The sequence below is a fragment of the Biomphalaria glabrata genome, chromosome 10, assembly GCF_947242115.1.
Source record: "Biomphalaria glabrata chromosome 10, xgBioGlab47.1, whole genome shotgun sequence".
In the NCBI taxonomy this organism is placed as follows: Eukaryota; Metazoa; Mollusca; class Gastropoda; family Planorbidae; genus Biomphalaria; species Biomphalaria glabrata.
In genome coordinates, this window is record NC_074720.1 from 8,159,745 (window position 1) to 8,186,114 (window position 26,370).

Below are 26,370 nucleotides of genomic sequence, written 5' to 3' on the forward strand. Positions count from 1 at the left end.
AAAAAAAAAGATTTGAATGCCTCTCTAGTCCCCTGCAGTAAAACTTATTAGTTCTTCATACTTTTTACTCAATTAGCCCCAATAAAGTTACTTCTGTTCTATCCTAATGTACTGACAATACATGCAAGTTAATTCATTAAGCCCTTTTTGTAATGTGTGTTAAATGGGATTGTCAGATGCCTGGCTTAGAGTAGTTGACTCTAACATTAAATCTATTAAATTGGAATTTAAATCTCTTCAAATGACTTTTACCAATCATACCTTGTAAACTGAAACATTTCAACAGACATATAGATGTTCCCTATTAGATAACACAAATCAACTACAACACAACACACTGAATTTGTTGTAAGCCAAATTTTTATTAAACATTCTCTTTAATCCTAAATGATTTGGTGCTAAAATTCTAAGCGTGATGCACATAATTAGCAAGATTTGTTAAACTTAATTTTTTCTGTGGGAAGACATGTTAAACTTATACGTGTTCTGAAAAAAAAAAAAAAAGGCACTTAAAAAACTTACTGACCTATACAAAGAATTTGGCATAGGAATAAAAAAAAAAATTTATTAATTTACATGTAATTAGCTTTCTTGTATTGATTGAGTTAACTGTGTTAGCATTTAATACACAAAAGCCAAAGTTAGTGACCAAAGCTATATTTGTATAATTTCAGTGTGCTTAGTTTTTAAATTTTAATAATATCCAACTAATATGCTATACTTTCAAGGAAGAAAATAGGTTGTTTAGGTCAAGATCATAAATAATGATTTAGATGATGTTTAGGGCTTATTACATGATCCAACTAGTAATCTCATTACCGCCACCTTATACCAACAAAAAAAAAAAGAAAAACAGGCCTTTTAGATTAGTAACTTTGTGATTATTTTAATTTCACAAATCAACAAGTTATGTACATCATATATTGAAATGATTGAAAAAAAAAACTCAAGATGATACATTATAACGAAGATAATCAAACATCTTCATTAACATGAAATTAGAAGGCAAAAAAATAAATTATTATTATAGAACAATCACATTATATAGGGACTTGTAAAGTTATATATATTTCATATATATATATATATATATATATATTTTCATTGAAAATAATGATATTTTAATGACATTTATAATTGACAATGATTGTAGTAAAATGACAAATATTAGATGTTTCTATTAAACTGTAATGTATAGATAAAATAAAAAGATAATTTACATCAAGTCAGGTACTAAGTAGGTTTCTAGAGATTTTCATCTATGGGGGAAAAACAACAAATAAATGATAATTTTTGTGCACTGCAGAATAAAATGTTCTAAGTTCTAACAAATTTTAGCTCAATCATTTTTTTAGTTGGCAACACTGAAGTTCAAGTTAGCATCCTTGACATTGCATGAAAATCTGTCAATGTTTCTGTACAATAAATCACAATCTTTTACATTAAGCTGCTGATCTAATGTCAAATTTCAATCATTTTTTTTTGTTGCACTTTAATGCAATTAATCAAAATAACATTTGCAATGTGTTTCTGTGGAAAAATTGTTCTATTGTCCAGCAATCAGTCTTCTGAAGTATTGGTTGCAAATATTTTTCTATTTTATAACAAGTTTGTTGAGAAGGGCATAGACCTACTTTAAGGTAAATAAGAAAACTTCCCACTTGGACTTCAAGAAGCGGTTCCATACACATTATTACCTAAGACTAGAGATAATAAATTTAAAAAAATGAACAAGAAATAAAAACTATGTAAGATGACAATAACATGACATCTTGAAAACTGTACAGAATTATTTAGGGCAAGATAGCTTGCTGGGAATAGAATCAAACCTACAAGTGAACAGCATTTATTATCTCAGAACAAAATAATGCACATGATAAAATAACTTGTAATATTTCTTATTTTGCTAACACTTTAAAAATATAAAGCTAAAAAAAAACACCAAAAAAGTAATAATAATAACCACAAATTTTACACCTTAAGAAAACAACAATTTAAAAATATTAATTAAGCAAAAAAAAAAAAACAAATAATAATCAGAAAGAAAACAAAAGTCATAGAGTTACTGTTATTGTGCCACAGCATTATTTTGTCAAAATCTCAAGTACACATTTGCTGTATTTATGTGTCTTGCATAACTGTCCCAAACAATGAAAATATACACCACTGAGCCTAATAATGAACAAACAGAATAATTCAGCTATACACTTCTAAGAACACTTGAGCCTAATAATGAACAAACAGAATAATTCAGCTATACATTTCTAGAACACCTGAGCCTAATCAATAAACAAATGGGATAATTCAGCTATACACTTCTAGAAACTCAAACCTTTCTATATGGATTTAGTTTTCCCAAAAACTAAGAAAAGGTTAAAAAAAATAATACTTCTTAGTAATTACAACAATTTCCTTAGTTAATATAAACAATGTTTCTATGTCCTTCACCATTGAGGTCAGTGAATAATTGACGGATGATTCATTAGGATCAATCACAAAAAGAGAGAATTCATTTCTTGAACCAGGTCTAAGACATCACAATTTCAACTTTTTTGAGATTTCAGGAAGTCTTCATACTTCTTTTCCTGAGCAGCGTAAAGTTTTTGTAATTTTTTCATGGCACTTTTGGGAATTTCAACACCAGATGCATCATGTGTAGGAATACCCTAAAAGGAAAACAAAGATTTTAATGATCTATGCATAAAACAAAACAATTTTTTCTCAATGATTTAGGTATAAAGCTAAACCAACCAAAATATCTTTCAATGACCTTTGAACAGAAACACAAATATTTTTTATGTACCATACTGAAACTTAACAAGAATTTTTTGTAATGGTATGTATAAAACATACAAATCCATGAGTAAATCTAGTAATGCATGTTAATATAGTGACAAACTCTGCCAAGTCATTGGTTTTCCTGGCTCAGTCAAACAATCCATTCCATGCTCTAATGGCACTAAAGAGGAAGGAGTGCTTTTATGAATATATTCTAGCATATGGAATTAGAAATGTTCTTTCATCTTTGTGTGTGTGTTTATATATATATATATATATATCAGAGTATTTAATTAGGTTGTCTTTTTGTATTTAAGTTCAGAGTTTTATGGCTACTGTCCTAAAAAGTATCTAAATTTAGTGATTTTTACTAATAGTGTAAATCTAGTCAAAAGTGAATATTCAATCGTTATAAATCTGAAGATTGTATACAAATGGGAAGGGGGGGGGGGGAGCTAAATATTTCTTTTTAAATATAGATTTCAGTTATATTGAATATTTAAATGTATTTTTCATGTGTAAATAAAATATATGTTATAAATAAGACTTAGATCACTGCATGAAAGACCTCTTTCAGCATGATTTTTAAAAAATAAAATTGGATGTCTGTGTATTGGTTTATGTTTAGGATGCAAAAGACATTTTTCTTTACAGGTTCAGCGTCACACCTAATAAAATGGTTATTTTTAAATTTAAATATGTAATAAACTCGAATAATTCATGATTTCTAACCTTCTCATCAAATTTAGAATATTTATCAGTTTCACTCTTAAACATCTCTGATGGTGGAATCCTTCTCTGGGCTTCTTTCTGAGCATCTTTTTCAGCCTTGGATAGGACAAAAATTTATTTTTTTTAGATACATTTATGCTTGTTGAATAACTAAAAGCATAGAGTTAACAACAAATACCAAAAGGAGATAAGTGTTACAATTCACATCTGGTATTTTGACAAGAATACCCTCTGAAGGATGTTAAAAACAGGATTGTAAATTAACCTATAAACCATAATAAGTCAATAATCATTCAAACTATGCTAGACTCTTCTTACAGCAAAGGCATGCTTCTGAAATAATGATTCCATCTCAACAAAGTTTTAAAACTTTATAAACCATTCATATCATTAGTTGACCAAAACAATTGAATGTAGTACCAGTACCTGTTCTGCTTTCTTTTTCTCTTTCTCTAATCTTTTCTTTTCTTCTAGCTGCAATGTACAAAGTTACAAGATAATTGACACACTTTCAAACTGGGCCTATAAGAAGTTCAAAATCCCAGTCCATGCTAACTGGCTAAAGTATAAGGGTAAGTAAAAGAGAGTGGGGGGGGGGGGGGGGGCTGTGCTCAAAGTCTAGGATTGAAGACATTGTTTAATACAAAACAGAGGAAGAAAACATTTTGTATTTAGAGTCAATGCACAAACACCACATTATATTTTATATAATAACATCTAGGAATTTTAGAGCTGTGTAGAACACAAAGGCTGATTAGTGCAATAAGTTGCATAATTTACAATATCAACACAAAAACTATCACAAAATAATTATAAATAAAAATAATAATAAAGAAAATTAATTTATATTTATAGCAGTAAATGGTGAAGTACTGTATCACATTGTACAATACTAATAGCACTTTTTCATCACAAAATGTCAGGATTTTTAAAATTAAGGTAATTTTGTATTCAAAACAATATTTTTTAATGTTAGGATTACATTTTGTACATTCCATATTTCATAATTTGTACTCATTTGACCATGGCCAGGAAACAAATAAAAAGGACACAGCACTGCAGACATTACCTTTAATTTCTCTGCTCTCTCTTTCAGTAACTCTTCCTTGTCTACCAACTTGATCACAGTAGCAGAGCCTTCATGATCTTCCAGTCTAACACCCAGGTTTGGCAGGACCTCATCTCTCACTTTATCACATTCTGAGAGAATATCTTTCTCTGAAATTAAGTGAGAAGACGTTTTTTCTTATATACAGTTTTAAGTTATTATACAAAACAAAAATTCAATGAGTTGTTTTAAAAACAAAATAGTCACACATACACATTTCTTGGACACTGAAAGTACACACAGACACACACAAACACAGACACGCATATTTCTTGCAACTTTAGAGTCTAATATGATTTAAGAGTAGTAAGCTTTGGGTAGGAGGGGAGCATTAGCCTTGGTTACGCGCCTAAGAGAAGGTAACCTCTGAATTTAAACCTCAACTGCCTTGGGGATGTACCCAATCATGGGAAAGGCTTAAGGAGACAACTCTGAAGAAAAATCAGGAGCTGGTAATTGTCAGGTAGTTTGCAGTACACAGAGCTCTAGCCTGGCAGTACCTGCACCTGTTCCCAAACTGTAATGGATATTTGCCGTTCCTTTGGACACATCAGCTGCATGGAGAGGGGAGAACTGCTGTGTGGGCAACATCATTTCAACCATAAATGTTTTCTACAAGGTGAACCACAGTCATTCTAAAACTGAAGGAGCCAACTAACACCTATAATACTAGCACTACTTGTGAACCTAAAAACTCTGTTCAAGAAAGATAAGTCTCTGAAATGGAAATAAAAACCTGTTTCAAAGCAGGCCACATTTTCCTGCTAGAGTTATAAGCTCTTACAGCTTACTTCTGATTCAACTAGACAGCTTTTTTGCTACTGAGCTGTAAGCTCTTTTCACAATCTGTGCCAAGGAAAAGTAGCACGCTGTTTTTGTCATCTGTTCCACACTGCTATACAGAGTGTTGCTTACGCTGGTTTGTTGTGGTAAGAGTCTAAGATGAATTAAAATGGAGCATTCAAAGCGTATGGCTGACACTTTTGTAATGGTGGCAAAGTGTCTGGCAAGGGGTTGGGGTGTCATATTTATTTTGTTGAAGGCAACCCCAGTTCATCTTATTTTTTTACTGACAGTCACACAACTAAAAAATAACAGTACCAGTATCCCCCCCCCCCCCCCAAAAAAAAGAGTAATATATTGGTGTTTCATATACAGATAAAAACAATAGCATAACCTACGTTTCGTTTCCCTGGCAAGTGATCTAATATTGTCTCTGAAGCTGGCAAAAGCTGACAAGAAAGGCATGACTGTTTCTTCTACCTGGTAGTTCAGAAAACAAAAGGATGAATAATTTTATAATTTTGTCAGTTGTATTTTGAAAACTGTTGATGTGATAATAGATTCAAGAACTCACATTTGTATTCTGAGCTCCTCCTTGAGGGAAACCGATTGACTGTTCTGTTGGTATTGCACCAAATATCTGAAAGAATAATAATAATAATATAATTTATAGAGCGCTGTTAACAAATAAAATGTAGGCTCAAGGCGATGTGATAACATTACACACATAATAAACACAAAAGCTAAAATGATAAACTAATCTAAAAAAGTTTTAAACAGGAATAAGTTAATACACTTGAACATATAAATTGTAACAATAAAATATATAAATGTCTAGCGTTCACTATGTCAGCGGCAGAGGGTCTTACCTTGAGCATGTCTGTGATGTATTCTGCAATAGTCATAAGAAGCTTTCTGTTGACTTGCCTCTGGCTGCTTCTAGCAGTGGCCATGTAAGAGTTGCCAGCAGACACAAGCTCTCGTATATGTTCCATTGAGCTTCTTGTGTCAACATTATCTATACAAAGAAACACAAAGCAACAGTTTGAAACTTTGCTGAGAGGATTCTCATGTACACCCTGAGACTTAATAAAGTGATGCACTCATCCTTCCTCTTCAGAATTCAAGACTTTGCCATTACTGTGATATCAGACCTGCCTACCGTTACGCAAAATGCGCATTCGTTGCGCAAAATCTCCCAAAAATGACCGTCAGTACGCAAATACGCATTGAACCCGTCACGTTACGCATTTCGTATCCTTTTTTTTTTTCCTCTCTTGACTAGCTTACGAGCGGTCACGGAGGTCACGCTAAGCCGTCCTGTTGGGGGGGTGGGGGTGGGAACAGAAAAAGGTGGGGGAACACATTGTGTCCAGATCTATACGTTGATTGGTTCTTAAAAGCAATTAGGTTTAGTCTAGAAATGAAGAACGCGAGAGTGAGGGAGTGGCGGGTTGGTACCGTCAGTTAGCTGATACACCAACGTGACTTTTTTTTTTTGTAAGTTCATTAGTAGAAATTAATTATGTTTAATCCCTGATTCCCGTATTTATTTCTATAGAAAACAAATTTCGAAGTGCTATCAATTCAAAACACATTGAGTGACATTGTAGATATCTAGTCTAGATCTAGAATGTAGATAACATTATTAACATGTTATACAGGAATAGATCTAGCTAGAGTCTAGCTAGTCATGTGCTTACGTTATGTCATTATTCTCTACATTACTCTACTCTACAATCTAGATCCAATTTAGTTGTAGTATGATTTAGATTGACTAGATCTAGATCGATAACTATACTACCATCTAGTCAAGATCTAGACTAGATTCTTAGTCTTAGTATAGGATAGATCAAGAATGAAGGTAGGCCTACGAAAGTTTGGAGTAGACCTACGTTTGTAGCGGATCAACGGCATCGGTAACACTCTTGAGCCCAGATCTAGAGTAGATTATATTCATTATATAGACATAGATCCAGATCTAGTCTAGATATCATCTCTATTGTCGTATTGATTTAGATTATAGATCTAATCATGACATCTAGATCTAATATATATATATATATATATATATATATATTAGGCACTTCAACAAAAAAATTTGTTTTGATCATATTGTTTTGTAATTGATATCATTAAATAGAGCTTGGTGTCCCATTTACAAAAATATCAAATTTATGTTTCTATGATAAGTAGAAGCAAAGTTATGATTTTTTTTGTATTTATTTTTTTTTCCTTCTTTGGCTTTGTATTCAATAAAAAATTTTGGTACCCGAAAAATGACTTTTTGTTATTAAAGCATGCATATCTTTCTTATTATTCAATATTTTTGGTTCAAATTTTCAGAAGACTTTATGTATGTTATTTAAAACGTAATACTACCCCAATCTTTCATCTAAACCGATTTTTCATACTTTTCCAGCCGGGCGAAGCTGAAAATAGAGACGACAAATTTGGTCGAAATTTGACTTAATTAATGCACAACTTTTTTATTTGTCAATATTTCCATTTCAAATTTTCAGGAGACTTTACATGTTCTTTATATCATTTTATAACCCCCAAATCTTTCATCTAAATCTATTTTTTACACTTTTACAGCCGGGCGAAGCTGAAAATAGAGACGACAAATTTGGTCGAAATTTGACTTAATTAATGCACAACTTTTTTATTTGTCAATATTTCCATTTCAAATTTTCAGGATACTTTACATGTTCTTTATATCATTTTATAACACCAAAATCTTTCATCTAAATCTATTTTTTACACTTTTACAGCCGGGCGAAGCTGAAAATAGAGACGACAAATTTGGTCGAAATTTGACTTGATTCATGCACAACTTTTTTATTTGTCAATATTTCTATTTCAAATTTTCAGGAGACTTTACATGTTCTATATATCATTTTTTAACCCCAAATCTTTCATCTAAATCTATTTTTTATACTTTTACAGCCAGACGAAGCTAAAAATAGAACCGACAAATTTGGTCGGAATTTGACTTATTTAAGCACAACTTTTTTATTTATTAATATTACCATTTCAAATTTTCAAGAAACTTTAAACATGTTATTTGCTACAAAAATAAATAATAATTTTAAAGAAAAAAAGCAATTCAAAATTGTGACATTTATTTTTAAAAATTGTACTATGGGAACAGCTAGATTTTTTTCAAATATTGACGAGAACTTGTTTTTATTTCTTAATATTTAATCATAAAATTAAAAGGAGACTTTAAACAGCTGGAGTATGAAAAAGTTATCGTTAAAAAACATTTTTAAAATATTGACCTTTTTTTTTATTTAAAAAAAAATGCAGATGTAAAATTACAAAATATTTGGATATTTGGGGGGGGGGGGGGCAAGAGGCAATAGAAATCAATACAATTAGTCAAATTGCCAAGATTAGATATCAGAATGTCTCTTTTATAAAGTTTAAAATATACTGAATCTATATATATATTATATATACAGACATAAACTAAACAAACTTATAATAAAACATCTAAATTATCTAATTTATAATATATATTGAAAAGCTGTTTTAGTTTTTAGGCTATTTCTCAGATTTTCTCCCATTAAATTTCACATAAAAAAATAGATCTAAATTTAGTCCTCAACATTCTAGATCTAGAAACTAGTATTAGTTTATTAAGACAATTAAGTATAGACTAGACTAGTATATATCAAATCAATTAAAGATCTATCTATCTTATCTAATTCTTATTCTAGATTTCATTCTAAGCATCTCTGTTCCTATTCTAGAAAATAGATCTAAGTCTAAGCCTAAATCTAATTCTAAGTATTAGACCTAGATCTACACTCTAGTGTATGATTAAAACAATAATTTGATTTTTCTACATTATCTGTTGCTTCTCTAGATCTATTACTAACTAAATCTAGATCTACATTAATACGAGTTTTTTTGCTTCATTATCTATATTAATAAACAAGGAAACTTCGTTTTTATTATATTTTATAAGTATTTTATTACTACTTCCGGTAGAATTGATAGCAAAATGGCTACTTTCGATTTGGTGGTCATTTTGGCATTCATATACCAAGAGTGCCATCCAAAATAGCTTTATAATCACACGTGATTCTTATGTAGATATGGATACTACAAATTACTAACCAATATAAATAATTACAAAACAAAAATAAAAAAGTAATCATATCTGGAACACACCCTAATTTTGGAATCTTAAAAAAAAACGATCTAATAAACCAATCCCGTCAAATTTGGTATCAAAAGAATCGCCATTTTCTCCCCGACAAAATGATACTCTAATCTAGAAGATCGGTTCAAAAATAATGACATTTTACGCACTTTTCCGACGGTAACCGGGGACGCGACCGAAACCATGAGGACCAGAATTTAAACACACTTCCGGCGTACAAAAATAGCGATGTTGAAGTACCTATATATATATATATATATATATATGACAAAATAGTGGATCGCGTAAGTGTTACGCATTCTGGTGCCAAAATACGCATTTTGACCATCAGCGTTACGCATTTGGACTTTTTTTGGTAGGCAGGTCTGTGATATAATAGACGTGATAGAAGTAAGGATTAATAAAAGGTTTAAATATAAGACCTACAAAATTATACACCTTAAGGGGAGGTATCCCTGAAAATCTTATTTTTGTTATTTCTGAAGCTAGGCCCTTGAAATTTGTTATGGTAACATATAATGATATTCTAAAATAAATGATGCTAAAAAAAAAGTTTTTTTTTTTTTAATGATGGTTGCCATGGTAACGGCGGCCATATTGTTTATTGTATACAAATTAAAAGTCTGAATTTTGTAAAAACTATTGATCAGAAATACATGAAATTGAATTAAAAGATAAGAAAAAAGGATCCTCTAAATTGATACAACGTCAGAATTAAAGAATTAAGTATGTTAAATTTTTTACAAATTTTTGAATTTTTAGTATTTTTTAGACCTAAAAAAAAACAGGATAAATATTAATTAAAAATACTTAAAAAAAAAAAGTAAATAAAATATTGAAAAAAAATCATTGTACGAGTAAAGTTAATGATGTCCTTAAGAAGTGTTTCGAATTTCATCAAAATCTATCAAGTAGTTTGGGAGAAATTCCTAGTAAAGCACAATGACATGTGCAAAAACTAACATTTTGAGAAAAATGAGTTTAAAGTATAAATTTTATTAAGATTTTGTCTTATAGACCTTACAAAAACATTTAAAAAACATATTTTAGACACAGATTTAAGCAATAAAAATTATTGTAATGTAAAGAAAAATGATTGATCTACTTAATTATGTTATTAGTTAAAAATCGATATCCTAGACCTAAAACTCAATTTTCTCTAGGGATACCTCCCCTTAAGTGAGGTGGAGGGAAGGAGGAAGATGGTTTGTCAGCCATTGAACTTACCACACAGAGCTTCATGAATTGCTTTACGTTTTCCTTGGAACCTTTCATTCAGTTTCACTTCCTCTTCCGTCCACTTCGAGAAGGCACTGACTCCAGTTGCTGCGACATTTCGAACACTGTCTTTCACATTCAGGAAAAATTCCTATCAAATAAAAAAAAAAACAATAAAAAAATGAAGTTTATCTTCTGATAACAGGGGACCTAATGCTTCCTTTCCTTTGACTTCTAAAGGTATAATTTACAAACATTTCTTTTTCCTATATTTATTCACCATTTTACAACTCTAGTCTCACTACTTCTTATGTCCAGGGATTGTTGAGTTATTAGGTTTATTTCATTTACGAATGTACTGCTACTTAATATTTTTTAAAAATAGCCTTTACTAACTCTGACCTTAGAGAGCAATAATGAAGCTATTTTTAGGTGTTTATTTGGCATCTGCAACAAACTAGAATACATTTTATGATTTTTTGAAATTTGTGTTGCTTTTTTGATAACCTATAAAAAATAGAACATATTTAGCTATGGGAATATTAATATTTCAGCTGTAGAATAAAAAAATAATGATTGGGTTAGTGTCATTTGAGATTGATAGCAGTGATAGAAAATAAGTTATTTCCATTCTCTTAAGGATAGAGTAAATTGTTCCAGACACTGCTTAATGGCTGGAGGGTTAAAGGAAAGAGGAAGAGGGGACAGACCAGAAAAAATGCTGCAAATTTGGAAGCAAATTCCAAACGGATGGGCAAGATGTGGGTACAGTTGAAGGAGACTTTCTCAGAACCGAGGCACCTGCAAAAAAAACAGCTGGTTGGTAATCTACGCTCAAGGCAGGATGCGATGATATGCTTGAAAAGAAATACGAAAATAATACTTCATATTGTACATCAAGAAAATAACCTCTCAATCACCATGTCTATAGCCCCATACTCACATTCAAAGTTCTTTCATACTCTAAGGCCACGTCCATTGTTTTCTCGCTGAAGTCCAGAGTGTCCTTCCAGGAGTGCAGCAAGTACAACAGTCTCATTTGTCTGGATGTGTACTTCTTCAGAGCTTCCTTTATAGTGATAAAGTTCTTGAGAGATTTGGACATCTTGCAGCCGTCAATGGTCAGGTGGCCAGAATGGACAAAGTAACGGACCCAATGGTCATTTTCATAATATGCCTGAAGCAAGTACAGTACAAATTTTAATTAAAAAGTAATTCAATTACTATTTACAAATGAGATTAAAATTTTCCAAAACTTTCTAGTTGTTAGGTCTTTAATGATAAATGCAAACAAATAAAATAAACATTTAATAAACTCCTTTATGTTCCAATAAAATCTGATGGGATATCATCAGATCAATATGGGATTGGATCAGATCTGATCATTACTTAAAAAAAAAACAACAACAAACAATATGTTCCCATTTGCGTTATTAGCGTGGCACTCTATCCACTCTGCTGCCAGTTTTGGGAATTTCAAGGATTCCAACAAATTTCCCCCTTTACATTTCCACTTGTGAAGACAGTGTAAATTAATAGCAGGAAATGAAAAAAAAAAACAACTCACTTCTGCTTGAGCAAGTTCATTGTCATGGTGAGGAAACTTGAGATCAAAGCCTCCAGAGTGAATGTCCATGGACTCTCCAAAGATATCACTGGCCATTACAGAGCATTCAATATGCCAACCAGGTCTTCCCTGTGGAAAACAAAAACATTCAATATTAACACCCAGGCAGAAATATCTTTATTAGTTTTATTGTGTTTCAATTCCAAGTATTTATCGTTTACAACCAAGAAAAACATAAAAAATACTTTAAAAAACAAAAAACAAAGCTTATATTAAGTGTAATTGTAACAATTAGTTTGGATCAGTCATGTAACAATTTGTATGATTGACCTAGACATATACATCTTTGTGATTAGAAATATTTTTACCAATTGTTTTTTTTTGGCATCTAGCTTTTTCTCAATGCGCTATGATTCTATCACTTATCTGCACAAGTTGTGAAAAGGGGAGGGAAGAAGGGGGTATCTTCGTGAATGTTAAAATGGTCGTTTTTGAAATGCATACAAAAAAAAAGTTCCCTCAGGGCTCAAGAGTCCTTAAGGGGACTAATTCAACCACATGTGTCAAGTACAATTTCTTTCCTTTGTTCAAGATACCAACCAAAATAATTTATTACCAATGATTAATTAACTAATTGGTTAATTGTTTTAAAATTGATTCTTGTGTTATCAGGTAAAGGAAATAATTGTTCAAAATTTCAGCCTAATCCAAGATTGGATGTGGGAGAAAAATGTGTACAAATTTTTTACCATACAGACAGATGACTAATATTTTGAAAGTTAACTACCTTTCCCCAAGGAGACTCCCAAGATGGTTCACCAGGCTTAGATGCTTTCCACAATGCAAAGTCTGTTGCGCTTCGTTTTTCTCCTGCCTCATCAGAAACACTCAACTCACCTGCCAATAGCATGGAATCAGATTTTGTTTTTAAAAACACTAATTAAATAATCTCAGTATGAAAAATATTAACCAAACTATTTTTTAGCAGACATTTTGCAAAAACCTTGGTAACAAGAAAGTATTATTTTTATTCAAAAGTATAAAAATATTTAATGTTAATTCTGTCTACAAAGTACAAAAAATATTATTGATACTACTTCTATATATTAATTATGCCAGATCTGAATCAATGCGGCCATTGCATAACAGTAGAGATACTAGGTGATGAAAAGTTAAACATAAATTATGATATTTAACCTAATAGGGTCTATTGCAGTAGATGTGTTGTTTACAGTAGACGCCTTATGCTAAAGGATGGGATAGGAAGTTAGCATTAGTTTATTAAACTTCATATAAGAAGAGCTCTTCAGGTCTCATTCAGAATGAGAATAAGAATTTGATGACTCTTTTTTTGTATTGAAAACCAAATTTGTAGTTTTTTTTTTTCTGAATTTTTTTTTTATGAAAGTGCTGATACTGCAGAGTACAAGGCCTATTTTTAATATTTTTTTTTTCATTCTTAAGTTTACATTTTTTAAAAACTAGACATATTTTCCTATTTTATAACATTGTCTTTTTTATTTATTTATTTAATTAATATTTTTTAAGAGTCACCTATCTCTGCTTAGGATTTAGGAGTGGCCTTTAAAAACAGAGGAGGCACGATGACTGAGCTGTAAAGTGTTTGGCTTCTGAGCCAGGTGTCCCGGGTTCGAATCCTGGGATTTTTAATATCGAGATCTTTGGGTGCCTCTGAGTCCACCCAGCTCTAATGGGTACCTGATATTAGTTAGGGACAAGTAAAGGCGGTTGATTTTTGTGCTGTTCACATGACACCCTCGATAATCGTAGACCACAGAAACAGATGACCTATACATCATCTGCCCTATAGATCACAAGGTTTAAAAGGGGAACTTTACCTTTTCAAAACAGAAATAATCGCTATTGGGTTATTTGATTCAAACAAAAAAAAATAACAAGCTAATTCATCATACCTTCTCCTTCGGCCAAAGCTTTCTTGTCTCCATAAGCTTCAGGCACCATCTTAGCATAGAAATGGTTTGGTGCACTATCAAAAGCCTTAGTGTCAAAGTAGACTGAACCATTAGATTCATATCTGGCAATGAAAGTTGAATGCAATCATTATATTTTTTTAAAGTAAAGATAATAGTAGAGTAGGATGTTACAAATCACACCAAACTTCTCAAAGTATCAGTGACTATTACAGGACTTATGTTTACAGAACAAAAAGTATTATCTGCTAATAAAGAAACATAAGGCTGAATCAACCTACCCATAGCCATTGTTTATTATCTTTTTGATGTACTCTACTATCTCTGGTACATATTCACTAACTCTAGTCAGGACATCTGCAGAAAGAACCTAAGACAAGAACATAGCAAAATAAAAAAAATAAAAGATATTATGGTATCTATATGTACTGAATAATTAAAAAAAAACTATTAAAATAAATATTAACTTGTGTAGACAATATAAACCTAAATAACAAACAGGAACTATTCATATTAAAAGATTAAAAAGAACTAAAAATGATAAGTTCATATTCCCTGTATGGGCAGGGTTTTAATCCACAAAAGTGGAGTCTTTATTGGACTTGGAAGCCACAAGATCTTGAACTGTATAGTGACACACACACAATATCCATATTGGCATGGTTGCTGTCCAGGGTTTTTGCAAGAGAGGATCTGAACCTCTCATGTTCTCCCTCCAATCAAATTTTATAATGAAGACTATATCCATTTATGATACAAAAACTAAAAGCTGCCTTTGAAATGTCTGTTGTGTCACTTAATTAATAAATATATCTAAATTAATTTTTTAGTCTTTTGAAATATTTTTAAAATGTATGTAGGACTTCATTTGAGTTTACAACAGCTTATCACTTGAGCTTAAGGTAGCTTACATTCAGGGCTACCATGTCTTTGTGAAATTCTTCTTCCCAGTATCTTGGAAGTTCTGAGAAAATCGCATTATCTGTTACAGTAGCACCTTTTTGTTTGTCTAGCCAAGGTGCCATTATGTCTCGTATCTCCACCAGTCGGACCTGATGAGATAAGAGAAATAAAGAGAGATTATAATCTAGTAAGAATCACATTACAAACTAATCTTTTAAAGATGAAATCATTGAGTTTTACAGCAAAACCTTTTGACTTCATAATCTTTTGTATCGGACACCCAATTTATTTCAAACTGAACCTTCTGATTCATCTAAATACACTGGGAGATGGTCTATGAATGGTTTACATCAAATAGTGTAATGTAGATCTTGTGCCAGATATAACAAGGCTTGACTGTATAATCATGAGTATTGCAAAATAAGCTTACAAACAATATATATATATATATATAAAAGTTAAGTAAAGTATCCCTTTCAGACCTTGCCATCTATAGGGCAGTTGATGCAGAGGTCATCTGTTTCTGCTGCCCATGGTTAATTAGGGTGTTGTGTGGCCAGTCGCCTTTACTTTTCCCCAATTAATGTCAGGTACCCATTCGAGCTGGGTGGATTCTGAAGATCTCAAAATTAAAAATCCCAGTTTCCACCAGTATTCAAACCCAAGACCCCTAGAAGCCAAACGTTTTAATACTTGGCCACTGTGTCTAATAATAAAGAAAAGTTTAAAACATAACAGTGAAATAATTTTAACACTATTACAGAACATTGTAAAAAAAAATTGCAGCAAAGAAGAATAAAATTTAGCAGTAACTATTATAAGGGATTCAAAGAATTTAGGATGGTAACATAACTTTTCATTTATTTATATATAATATTTCCTCTCTGGAGGGAATTCACTCACTGACCATTCTCTCATTTGGGATGTACAAAAAATAAGAAAACTTAATCTGATCTGTTATTACTTACAATGAATTCACAACAACTAAATCCTTATGCCATTGAAACAGGAGCAGTTAATTTTCCCAAAATGATATTGAATAATGTGGGCAATTTATTTTGCTTTAGGACTACTGCTACAGAATATTCAGAAGCTGTTTGATATTTATTTAATGACTGAAAAACTTGCAGTATTAAATTTAACCTACTAAGATTATTCGTTTAAATCTTATAGGCTCATTACATCTACAGAGAGTTTCTTTAAAGGGAGACTACAAATTACTTCAGAAAATAGCACATTGTATTCATTATTTCGTTTAGTTTAACAACTTACCACATGTAGAAGCACAATGTTGGCTAAACATAGCCTACCATACACATGTTAGTCTAGTACACAGAGTTCCATCTAGCTAGCGGTTAGTATATTACTCATGTCTACTAAATAACAATATATTACAGTATTCACATTTTGTCCTGCATCCCCGCTATCCACCAAGGCCATAACTTTCTGCTGCATCTTGGTCAGCATGTTCAGTTTGTCTGGGTCAGACTCTTTGGCAATCTTAGCTTTCAGGAGCTGTAGATGGAGAACATTAGGATGTTAGGATACAAAGAATGCAATTATGAACAATAATACTTGGTGATAAAAATTAAGCATTTTCATTAATAAAAAAACAAACCCACTAATATTTTTAGAAAATAGTTTATGGCATATTTTTTTTTTTTTTTTTTTGAGAGATAAGTTCAACTACACTTCAAATATACACAAAGCTTTACAAGCTGGGATCACAATTCTTTCATTGAAAACTAAATTTCCTGGTTAAAAAAAAAATTATTTTAATCTGATGCACTATCTTTAACCCTACCACCCCTGAGCCAATGAAACAAACTGATATTATGTCCTGAGTTTCTGAGGGCCAAGATTTCTTTACTTACTATCTTTGAAGCTCAAGCTCTAATGAAAATCATGATTTTGTTCGTATCTATCAATCTCTCATAGTATCTTTCAATGAAATAAAAAACATTATTCTTAATAAAATTCTGACTCCTAAGAGTCAAACTCAACTAAAATACGGATCAACTTCAGGCTTATAACAAGCCCAGACCTACCTTTTACATGTCTGGTTCATATTCATTGCTAATTTTCTGATAATTTTCATGTAATGGGCACAGCCATTTGCTAAGTTAAACACGTGGTTTAATTACAATAGGTTGTTATTTTTAAATTCTGACATATTTTTTTTAAAAAGCGGTACACCGGCATAGTGTTCATTTTTTAAATCATAGAAAAAGGGGACTACCATCTGGTAGTGCTAAAGCTAGAGGCAAATAGAAGTTGATATAGTAAAATTTGCCTCAGATTTTTAACATTCCACATAAAAAAATATATAAATAAACAAAAACCGCAATATACTGTTCAAGATGTATCTTTATGAGATCATACCTCTAGAGATGATGTGACATCCTTCTTGATCTGATCTGGGCTTGGGTTACTCTGAATGTACTGATCCATCAAGTAATTCTGACGAGCTCTTACTATGATCTGTAAAAAAATTACAGAACCTTTGAATTCTAATAAAATATTTATTCAAAAAATAAATAATACTGGTTGTGACAAACCATTTTTTTTTAAAAATAAATTCATGAATCATAATTCTTTTTATCATACAAAATTTAAATATTAAATTTAACTTTTAATTTCAATATGACATTCAATTTAAAGTGCAGTACCAACTTTCAAACACAATACAGCTGTATAACTATTATGTACTAGCATTCTATGGAGTAGGTACTGTAAATTTCACTTTTTTCCTATTTTGCTTAGCTATTTTGCAGCAGCACCAGTTTCCTCTCTGGAGCGAATAGCTGGTTCTAAATAAAGGAATCATGGGTGGCCTATTCATCATGGTCCATGGTAGCAAGCAACAGAGCCCCACTTTGCCTGCAGGAAAAGGAGGAGGTTGACAACTCCAAAAAAACAACCCCTTCGAGCATGATGTGTGCTTTTGCCTTCACAACATAAATAAAACATTTACTGCTATTTTTGCAGTAATAAAAAATAATAGGTCTATTTATGCATTTTCTTTCAATACAAAAAAAAAAACAAAAAACAACAACTATAAATACTCAGCTTTTACTTAAATTGCTAATACTTATAAAATGCAAATTTCACCTTTTCATGTATAATTTAGAAAAAAATTATATGCATGCTATATTAGTTATAAATTGTTCACTCTTACACATCTAGTCATCATAGAGATTATTTTAATGACCCAGCAATCCTATCCCTAAATTAATTTGTAAAATTTAGTATAACTTATATGCATGCTATATTAGTATAGATTGTTCACTCTTATACATCTAGTCATCAAAGAGATATTTTAATGACCCAGCAATCCTATCCCTAAATTAATTTGTATACAGCAAGCCTAACATGCTCCTATCTAATGTATTCAGTATTGTGTGTGTATTGGACTTACATTTACTTGGTGTTTCAATTATAAATCAAATTTTGTTGTAATTATGTTCGATACCTCTGTTTAAAATAAATTATCTAATATATCTATATTGGTTGGCCAGCAGAGTTGATCTTACCAGACTAGAACTAGATCTAGTAAATTAGGAGAAAGTTGGATTTTGTAACAGTAGCTCAGATTGTATTTACTATAGTCTAGAAGTGATGTCTTTATAATTGAGTTAGAGATCTAGTTTGGCTTATTTATTGGTCCAGTAACAGTCTAGTCTAGGGTCTTGAACCTAGATAAGTAGATAATTATATTTTATATTTTAATGTTTTACAGCTATTATAAATTTTAAAAGTTTCATTGCTATATAAAGTTTAAAAGTTTCACTGCTATTATAAAGTTTTAATGTTTCATTGCTATTATAAAGTTAGAATGTTTTACTGCTATAATAAAGTCTGAATGTTTTACTACTATTATATAGTTTTAATGATTCACTGCTATCGCATTTGTACACAATGTGTACCTAGGACTTTAAAACCTTTTTTTTTCATATGAAAAATTGTGGTAAACTTTCTTTAACACTGCAGATATATTTATTGACCTCTTCTTAGCTTAGTAAACACTGTATTTTACACAGAAAGGAAACATTTTTTTTTCAAATGGATTCAGTATGTTAAATATCATGATTAGGTAAGTAAATTCCCAGGTCTAATTTTCTTATTAAAACTGTTCTCTAGCATAGAAATCATATAATCCCACAAGATTGCAGAAGTCTGAGTATCCCTCTCATAGATGAATTGTCTCAGTAGGCTGATGAGCTCTACTTTCCAGATTTTAGGAGCCAGGTATCCACCATTACGTTAGAAAGAGCAGTTTTGTCAAGATGGACTTAGTTTTCAGAGGCTATTTCAGAAGCACACTGTTTATAGACAAACGAATCTTACCCCCATTGACAGCCATGGCTGTGACAACTTTTATTTTTCTGTAGCCTAATGGATGAATGTGTGTGTATACTCTATACATGACACTTGTATAGGTTAGTTGGAATAAATGAGAGAATGACTGGAAGTTTGTAAGATTTAGAGAGGGCAGTTGGCACAGAGTGTGATGTAAAATGAAGATAGAATAGTCTATTTGTTCATTCTGATTGAGTTCTGTGGTGCTTTATAATAGAGATTTAATCTTGTTACAGCAGGACTCAGACAATATTGATATGCAACACAAATCTATAATAATGTATTTACTAAATAATATTAAATATAGAGAGGAATGTAACAATGACATTTAGCCAGCATAAAAACCTGCTATCGACATCTTTATTTTCTAAAAATAAAAAATCTAGGTATATCATCATTGAATCCCAGCCTTTTCCAGGAATTATTTCATTTCCTCTGTTTACAAGCCCAACACTTTACCACTCAGCCAACACACATCCTTACGCAAATCTAACAAAAAAAAGTGTAATCAGCCAACCTTATCATCTATGTCTGTTATGTTCATGCAGTAAAAGATGTCATAGTGAAAGTAGTCCATCAGAACTCGCCGCAGGATGTCAAAAGATATGTATGACCTAGAAAATAAAATACAGTGCTTAAAAAAAGACAAAGTTGGACAAAAAAAAAAAAGTTTATTAAAAAGAAAATAACTAATGTAGACCAGTATGTACTGATAAGGGGTGAAACAAAGTTCAGGAGAGATAAGATCATTAAATGATAAGGAAATTTGGACCTTCCTATATTGTTTTACCTAGCATGGCCCATGTGAGAGGCATCATAGACTGTTGGCCCACAATTATACCAGGTGATGGTGTGACCTGACTGAGGAACAAACTCCTCCTGGGAAAAAAAAATTTCCACCATTAAAAGACAACAAAAATGTGAATGTCACATGCAGTGTTGAAAAAGATTATTACAAGTAAACTAAATATATCTATTTTTATAATCATTTTTATTTAGACAAGTAATAGAAAACAATGTGTATAGCAAATAATTTAAAAATAAAATTTGAATTAAAAAAAAAACACCTTTTGTCTAGTTAAACTATTGTAAAGACGTAAAACTGATTTCCCTTCTCCTGATGGAGGACTCCACTTTGGTTGTGAACGTTTCATTTTGAACTATGTTATTAAGCTCTGAAAAAAATAAATTTCCATATTATAATCAGAGGCAGGTTATATTTAAATGATAATTAGTCTCTTTAAAAAAAAAAAAATCATTCTGGGTTAAATATAAATGATTTATAATCAGTCTCAAGTTATATATAAATGCCATAAACCAAAATCTTACATCCTTGTAACCACTGCCCTAGACGAAAACAATTTTTCCCTTTGAGCTCACACGTCCAAAAAATAAGTCAATAGAAAGGACATTAGTTGTTTGTAATGGCATGAAGTCTAATATTAATGTCAGTAACTGCGCAAATAACCAAGATTATAATCACTTCAAATAATAAGGATTTAGACTAAATAATATTTAAATATGAAATAAAAAATATTTAAGATTTATACTTTTTTAAATAGCTAATCACTAACAGGGTCCCAATATGTATTTTTTTTTTTCAATTGATGGTTAATATCAGATCATGTATCTACTTGAATAGCCTAGTCACATAAAACAAAAATGTGCAGGCTTTGTTTTTCTCAAAAAGTGATATAAATAGCTAACAAAGCATAAGAGTTAAGATATTAAATTTCATTTCTTTTCATTGGTATTAAAAACGCCATAGTCTAGATTAATAGAACATGCTTATACTGAGTCTGCAGAGTGAATATAAGAAGCTCACTCTATCGACAGTCTCAAACCAGTTAGAACAAAACGTATTTAAGAAATGTTATTTATTATAAATTTATGACAAGATTTAGTAGCTTGAGCTTTACTAATAAGCATATAAATAAATAAATATAAATATATAAATATATATATATATATATATATATATATATATATATATATATATATATATATATATATATATATATATATATATATATATATATATATATATGTATATATATATATTGAAATACTTTGACCACATCTTCTGTGACTGGCTTTTCCACAAAAGTGAAGAGATCTAAATTTAGATGTTTGTTTTAATGTATGTTTGGTACGTTCCATCAGAAATGAGCATTAAAACATTACATACTATCCCATAACGTCCTATCGCGTGGCAAAGTATGGCAACCAGACTAGTAGATCTAGATTCTAGAGATATATAGATGACTCTCAAGAGCAACATTTCTTAAACTTTGGGTTGTGGGTGCCCTAGGGGTGCAACAGTCCATCCCATGGGCAATGCCATAACATCAAGGAATGTGTCGGAGTACAAAACCCCTCAATTTACTTTTCAGGGGACTAAATAAATGTTGTATTTTCTTATTGCAGTTATAAATGACTGACTGTTTTCATGAGGCATAATCTGCATTAATATCGACTTAAAAATTTTGAACTAGACATTTCTAAATGTTATTCTTCTCAACTTTCTTATTCAGAAGGATCAAATTTCTCCCAACTCTAGTAACATTGATAAATTGTCAACATTTTTTGTGAAATAGTCAGCGACAAGATATGTCTTAGTTAACAGGAAAATGATCTTACGACGATCACTACCATTACAGACATATGTGAACTTGAATACCGCTCACATAATAGTGGCAAGTGCTACCTTCTTCTTTATCGTTATAATTTGACGTGCACGTTAGTTCTTCTCACCCCTTTTTAAAACAACCTTTTTGGACATGAAATCTTTTTACAATAGGTAAAAGTACATTTTAGATGCCAGGAGAATGAATTTCTGAAGCTCAGAACAAACTAGCTACAATGGAAAATGCATTACTCTGGGGCTCTGCCCTGGAGCCCTCAGAAAAATCATACAGCGCTCTCCCAGACCTTTGCAATGTCTTGAGGCAGAACCTCCTTTCTTTCCATATTACCCCCAGAATATAATAAATTTCTTGTAAACAGACTTTCAAATCTATGGATCACTTAAATTTTCAATTAAAAAAAAAAAGACTTAATGGACTACAGTCTAGCTTTAATGTCAAATGAGCATTTATTAAGAAAATTTGGATTGCAAACATTAGTAAAAGTTTGAGAACAGAGTTAATAAATAAGTAAGATGTACTATACCTAATGATAGATCTAGATATATATATAGTAGTAGTACAAGTACTAAACTAGTAGATCTCTTTGGTCTAGTGGCTCTAGATTCTAGATTTAGTTTAAACTAGTAGATCTCTTTGGTCTAGTGGCTCTAGATTCTAGATTTAGTTTACTTATAATACTATTCTAGATTATTCTAGTCCTAGATCATGATAGTATTAGAGAGACTAGTACTAGATCTAGTAATACTAGTATAATCTAGATTCTAGTTCAAGGTCTAGTCTCAAGTCTAGTATTAATATATATAGTTAAAATTTAAAATAAAATTAGAAGACTGTAGTTAAGTTTAAATACAAATTTTTATGTTTGGATTCTTCTTCGACTTCACAGTTGAAGGACAGCAGGGGACGGGAGCAGGCCGTGTATGGTTAATGAAATAAATTAATGAAACTTAATGCCGAATAATTTATACATGGAAAATAATGTATGGTGAACCCGGGACCATAGTATGATCAAGACAACTCATTTCAACTGGTCACTTTTTATTAACTATTCATCGTCTATTGTCTCGACTCTAGATCTAGTCTACGATCTAGATCTAGTCTAGATCTAACACTACTCCACTACTAACAGTAAACAGTTCTGTCTGAAGACTGAGTTAAGTAAATTCTTGACTTGAGAATGAAAATTGAGTAACTGATAATCAATTTTTATCAATCATGAATTATCATGATTCATGATTGACATGATAATCTTATTTATCTACTACTAGATCTAAGTCTAGTTATGTCTACTACTCTACTAGTACTACTGACAGTGACAGTTGAGTACTGAGTAACAATGAATAGTGATAAGTGAATCCAGACTTAGAAGTCAAGAAGATTAGTCACTAGTCAGTAGTGAGTAGTCTAGACTAGACTAGTCAGTCTAGTGACTAGTCACGACTAGTGTGACTAGTCTGAGTTGACTCCAGAGTGAGTCCAGTTGAGTGATTTCTGATCTAATAAATTCGAATTTGTAACTCAATATCTAGATAACTGCTAAACAAAAGAGTTAAGTATCAAGATTCAAATAATTTAAAACGTAAAAAGTATTTTAAGAGTCACACGTTTCGATGTAATCCAATAACATACTCGAGAATATGATGCCTCTCCAAATACTGTTGTGAGTGTTTGGATTTCGGGATGATGAAACAGGAAATGCTAATTTTTAATCTATACTATTGTTCCGTACATAGCTTTGAGAGCAGAACACAACATGATTGATGATTGCGCAATCATAAATCTAGATTTACACTAATTTACAATGTAAATCATCGTAAAGAACTGGAACGTAATAGGATGATGAGCTTAAATTATTTTTCTAAAGATTAAAATACTTAGACTTAGTACAATTACCTGTACAACTTCATTCGATGTTAGATGTTAATATGCATGACGCGTGGGATGACATTTTTTTTAAAAAGTAACGTCTGTATTATATAAGATAAGATGTTCAGGCCATTGTATGCCTATCTTTAGGTAAAAAGGTACCAACTTCGATGGGCGGGACATGTAGTCCGCATGCCAGACAATCGCCTTCCCAGGCGACTTCTGTACGGGGAGGATTAGCCTAAAAGGAGCTTCTAATTGAAAATTACTATTTGGACTCAGATGTTTGTTTTTATCCACATGTGCGTCAGAAATCAGCGAGAAACATGCGGAACGACAGCACACCAAGAGTCGACAGAAAACGTGCTGACGTCAGTTTCTGAGAAGGCAGTGTGCTGTAAAGTAAGAGCACTACCCATGCCGCTAACAGAGGAGCCTGCTAAGCAGTGAACATGAAATAAGGATCGAGAAGAAAACGTCTCAAGGCGGCTCATTATTAGTCAAAAATTAAGAAAGATTTTAAAATTAAAGCGTGACATAGATCGACTTTTGTATGAAAGCGGGACATTGACGTCCCACCCGGAATTTTCGAAAAGCGTTCAAAGCGGGACTGTCACGCCAAAGGTCTGGTCACCTTATATAGGCCTACTTGTGAACGGCAGTGGACCAAGTAAAATGGCGTGAAATTATGAAAGAGTCAACGCTAGTGTCCCAACCAGTTTTGCTACATGCGTATAATAAAGTAAGATTTACTCCTACAGTTTACACAGTTGGAAAAAAAAAACCCAAACCTGACGCCAGTTAAGTTTACACAAAATTGATAAATAATATACACTAGCCTACTATGATCTAGGCCAGGTTTATTGAAGTATTGAACACTAGGCTTATCATATGCCCCCTAAACTTACCTTGTTTAGTATTACAGCGCCGTCTGCTATGTTGGTATTTATTCTCAGTTGAATCTACTTAAACATAAGCATTACAAATATTTTTATTAGAAAACTGAACACATGCAAAAATTGTAAAGAAAAAAAAAGAAGATCTAAACTTAGAGGTGAGTTTTTAAAAGACTGGCATTAGATCAAAATCAACTCTATTTTAAGAAATAACGTCCTAAGTTTGTTCATGTTGCCTTGGAGACAAGAATATAAACTATATTATAGGATTTTTACTAGCCTGCGTACATGTAGACAGTGCTGACCTTAAAACGTAATCTATAGGCCTATATACATATATATATATATTATATATATAATAGGCCTATATATATATATATATATATATATATGTGAAAATATCATTATATATCATTATATATTTCTTTAAAAAAATGAGACAATAATTACATATAGGTTAGATTCTCTTTGGAAGTAAATGCTTTTAATCATATTGCTTTTTATTTTTAATATAGGCTACAATAATTATTTAAAAATATAATTAGAAAAAAAATTCATTCCAATTAGACCTATTTCATGATAGACTTTTAGTAAGTAAGAGGCCGAGTCAACAGGTTTTGGACCGGAATAATATGTAGTAAAGAAAATTTGTATGAAACACAAAAGCATGGGTTGGCAATCTGGTCGTGTGGGATGAAATTCGGACTGTCATCGCGATGGTCGCGAGTTCGAACCCTGCCGTCCTGTAGAGTTCTGATGGAGCTTTATAAAAAAGTAAAGTTCCCCTTTCAGACCTTGCGATCTATAGGGCAGATTGTGTAAAGGTCATTTGCTTCTGTGGCACACAGTTAACGAGGGTGTCATGTGGCCAGCACAACGACCAACCGCCTTTACTTTTCCCCAACTTGTGTCAGGTACCCATTATAGCTGGGTGGACTCAGAGGCGCCAAAATTTCCCGAAGCTAAGAATCCCAGTCTTCACCATTATTTGAACCCGGGACCTCGGTTCGGAAGCCAAGCGCTTTACCGCTCAGCCACCGAGCCTCCTGATGGAGCTTTATGTTATAATGATCTTTATTTCTAAAGAAACGTTAGAAACTTGTTTAAAAAAAAACATCTTTATACGCTCTCCAGCAGAGCTCTAACAGACCTGTGGTGCCGAATCTTTTTTTGGCGTACGGGCAGGGCCAAATAAATGCGCACGACACAAATGTCACAGAGAGTATCATTGCCAACATCATCATGTTCTTAGCCTATCTAGTTCCACTACTAGACGCTTCCGCGAAGGCGCTACGCTGAGGCGACGGGGGCTGAATCCTCCGTATGATGTTACCCGAAACCGAATACTGTTCTAACCCCCCCCCCTTTTTTTTTAGCCATCTTAAT

General features: G+C 31.8%; 1 protein-coding gene across 2 annotated transcripts; it reads right to left on the minus strand.

The window, feature by feature from the left end:
• Nucleotides 1-342: 342 nt before the first annotated feature.
• On the minus strand, nucleotides 343-23,986 carry LOC106072947 (cysteine--tRNA ligase, cytoplasmic-like). Of its 2 annotated transcripts, none has more exons than XM_056044460.1 (20): nucleotides 23,852-23,986; nucleotides 20,642-20,749; nucleotides 20,365-20,453; nucleotides 20,092-20,188; nucleotides 17,598-17,696; nucleotides 16,611-16,730; nucleotides 15,224-15,364; nucleotides 14,594-14,682; nucleotides 14,295-14,416; nucleotides 13,148-13,257; nucleotides 12,361-12,489; nucleotides 11,737-11,970; nucleotides 10,803-10,944; nucleotides 6,271-6,419; nucleotides 5,976-6,041; nucleotides 5,800-5,881; nucleotides 4,580-4,728; nucleotides 3,937-3,984; nucleotides 3,511-3,606; nucleotides 343-2,666 (listed from the first exon to the last, which is right to left on the minus strand). In XM_056044460.1, exons 2-20 carry the CDS (start codon nucleotides 20,726-20,728, stop codon nucleotides 2,544-2,546), a joined length of 2,172 nt encoding a protein of 723 aa, XP_055900435.1. In that variant the 5' UTR covers nucleotides 20,729-20,749; nucleotides 23,852-23,986; the 3' UTR covers nucleotides 343-2,543. The 2 variants fall into 2 exon arrangements, with proteins under 2 accessions (XP_055900435.1, XP_055900436.1); XM_056044461.1 differs by having other exon boundaries at nucleotides 16,620-16,730; nucleotides 23,852-23,985.
• Between the last annotated feature and the right edge of the window lie 2,384 nt (nucleotides 23,987-26,370).

Bases quoted from the DNA above. Each gene is read 5' to 3' on its own strand.
- LOC106072947 (XM_056044460.1), bottom strand. From the start codon at position 20,728: ATGAAACGTTCACAACCAAAGTGGAGTCCTCCATCAGGAGAAGGGAAA. The intron at 12,490-13,147 runs GTAGTTAACTTT...TGTTTTCCACAG, and splicing joins GGGAGTCTCCTTGGGGAAAG to GGAAGACCTGGTTGGCATAT. The intron at 4,729-5,799 runs GTAGGTTATGCT...ACTTAATTTCAG, and splicing joins ACTTGCCAGGGAAACGAAAC to AGAAAGATATTCTCTCAGAA.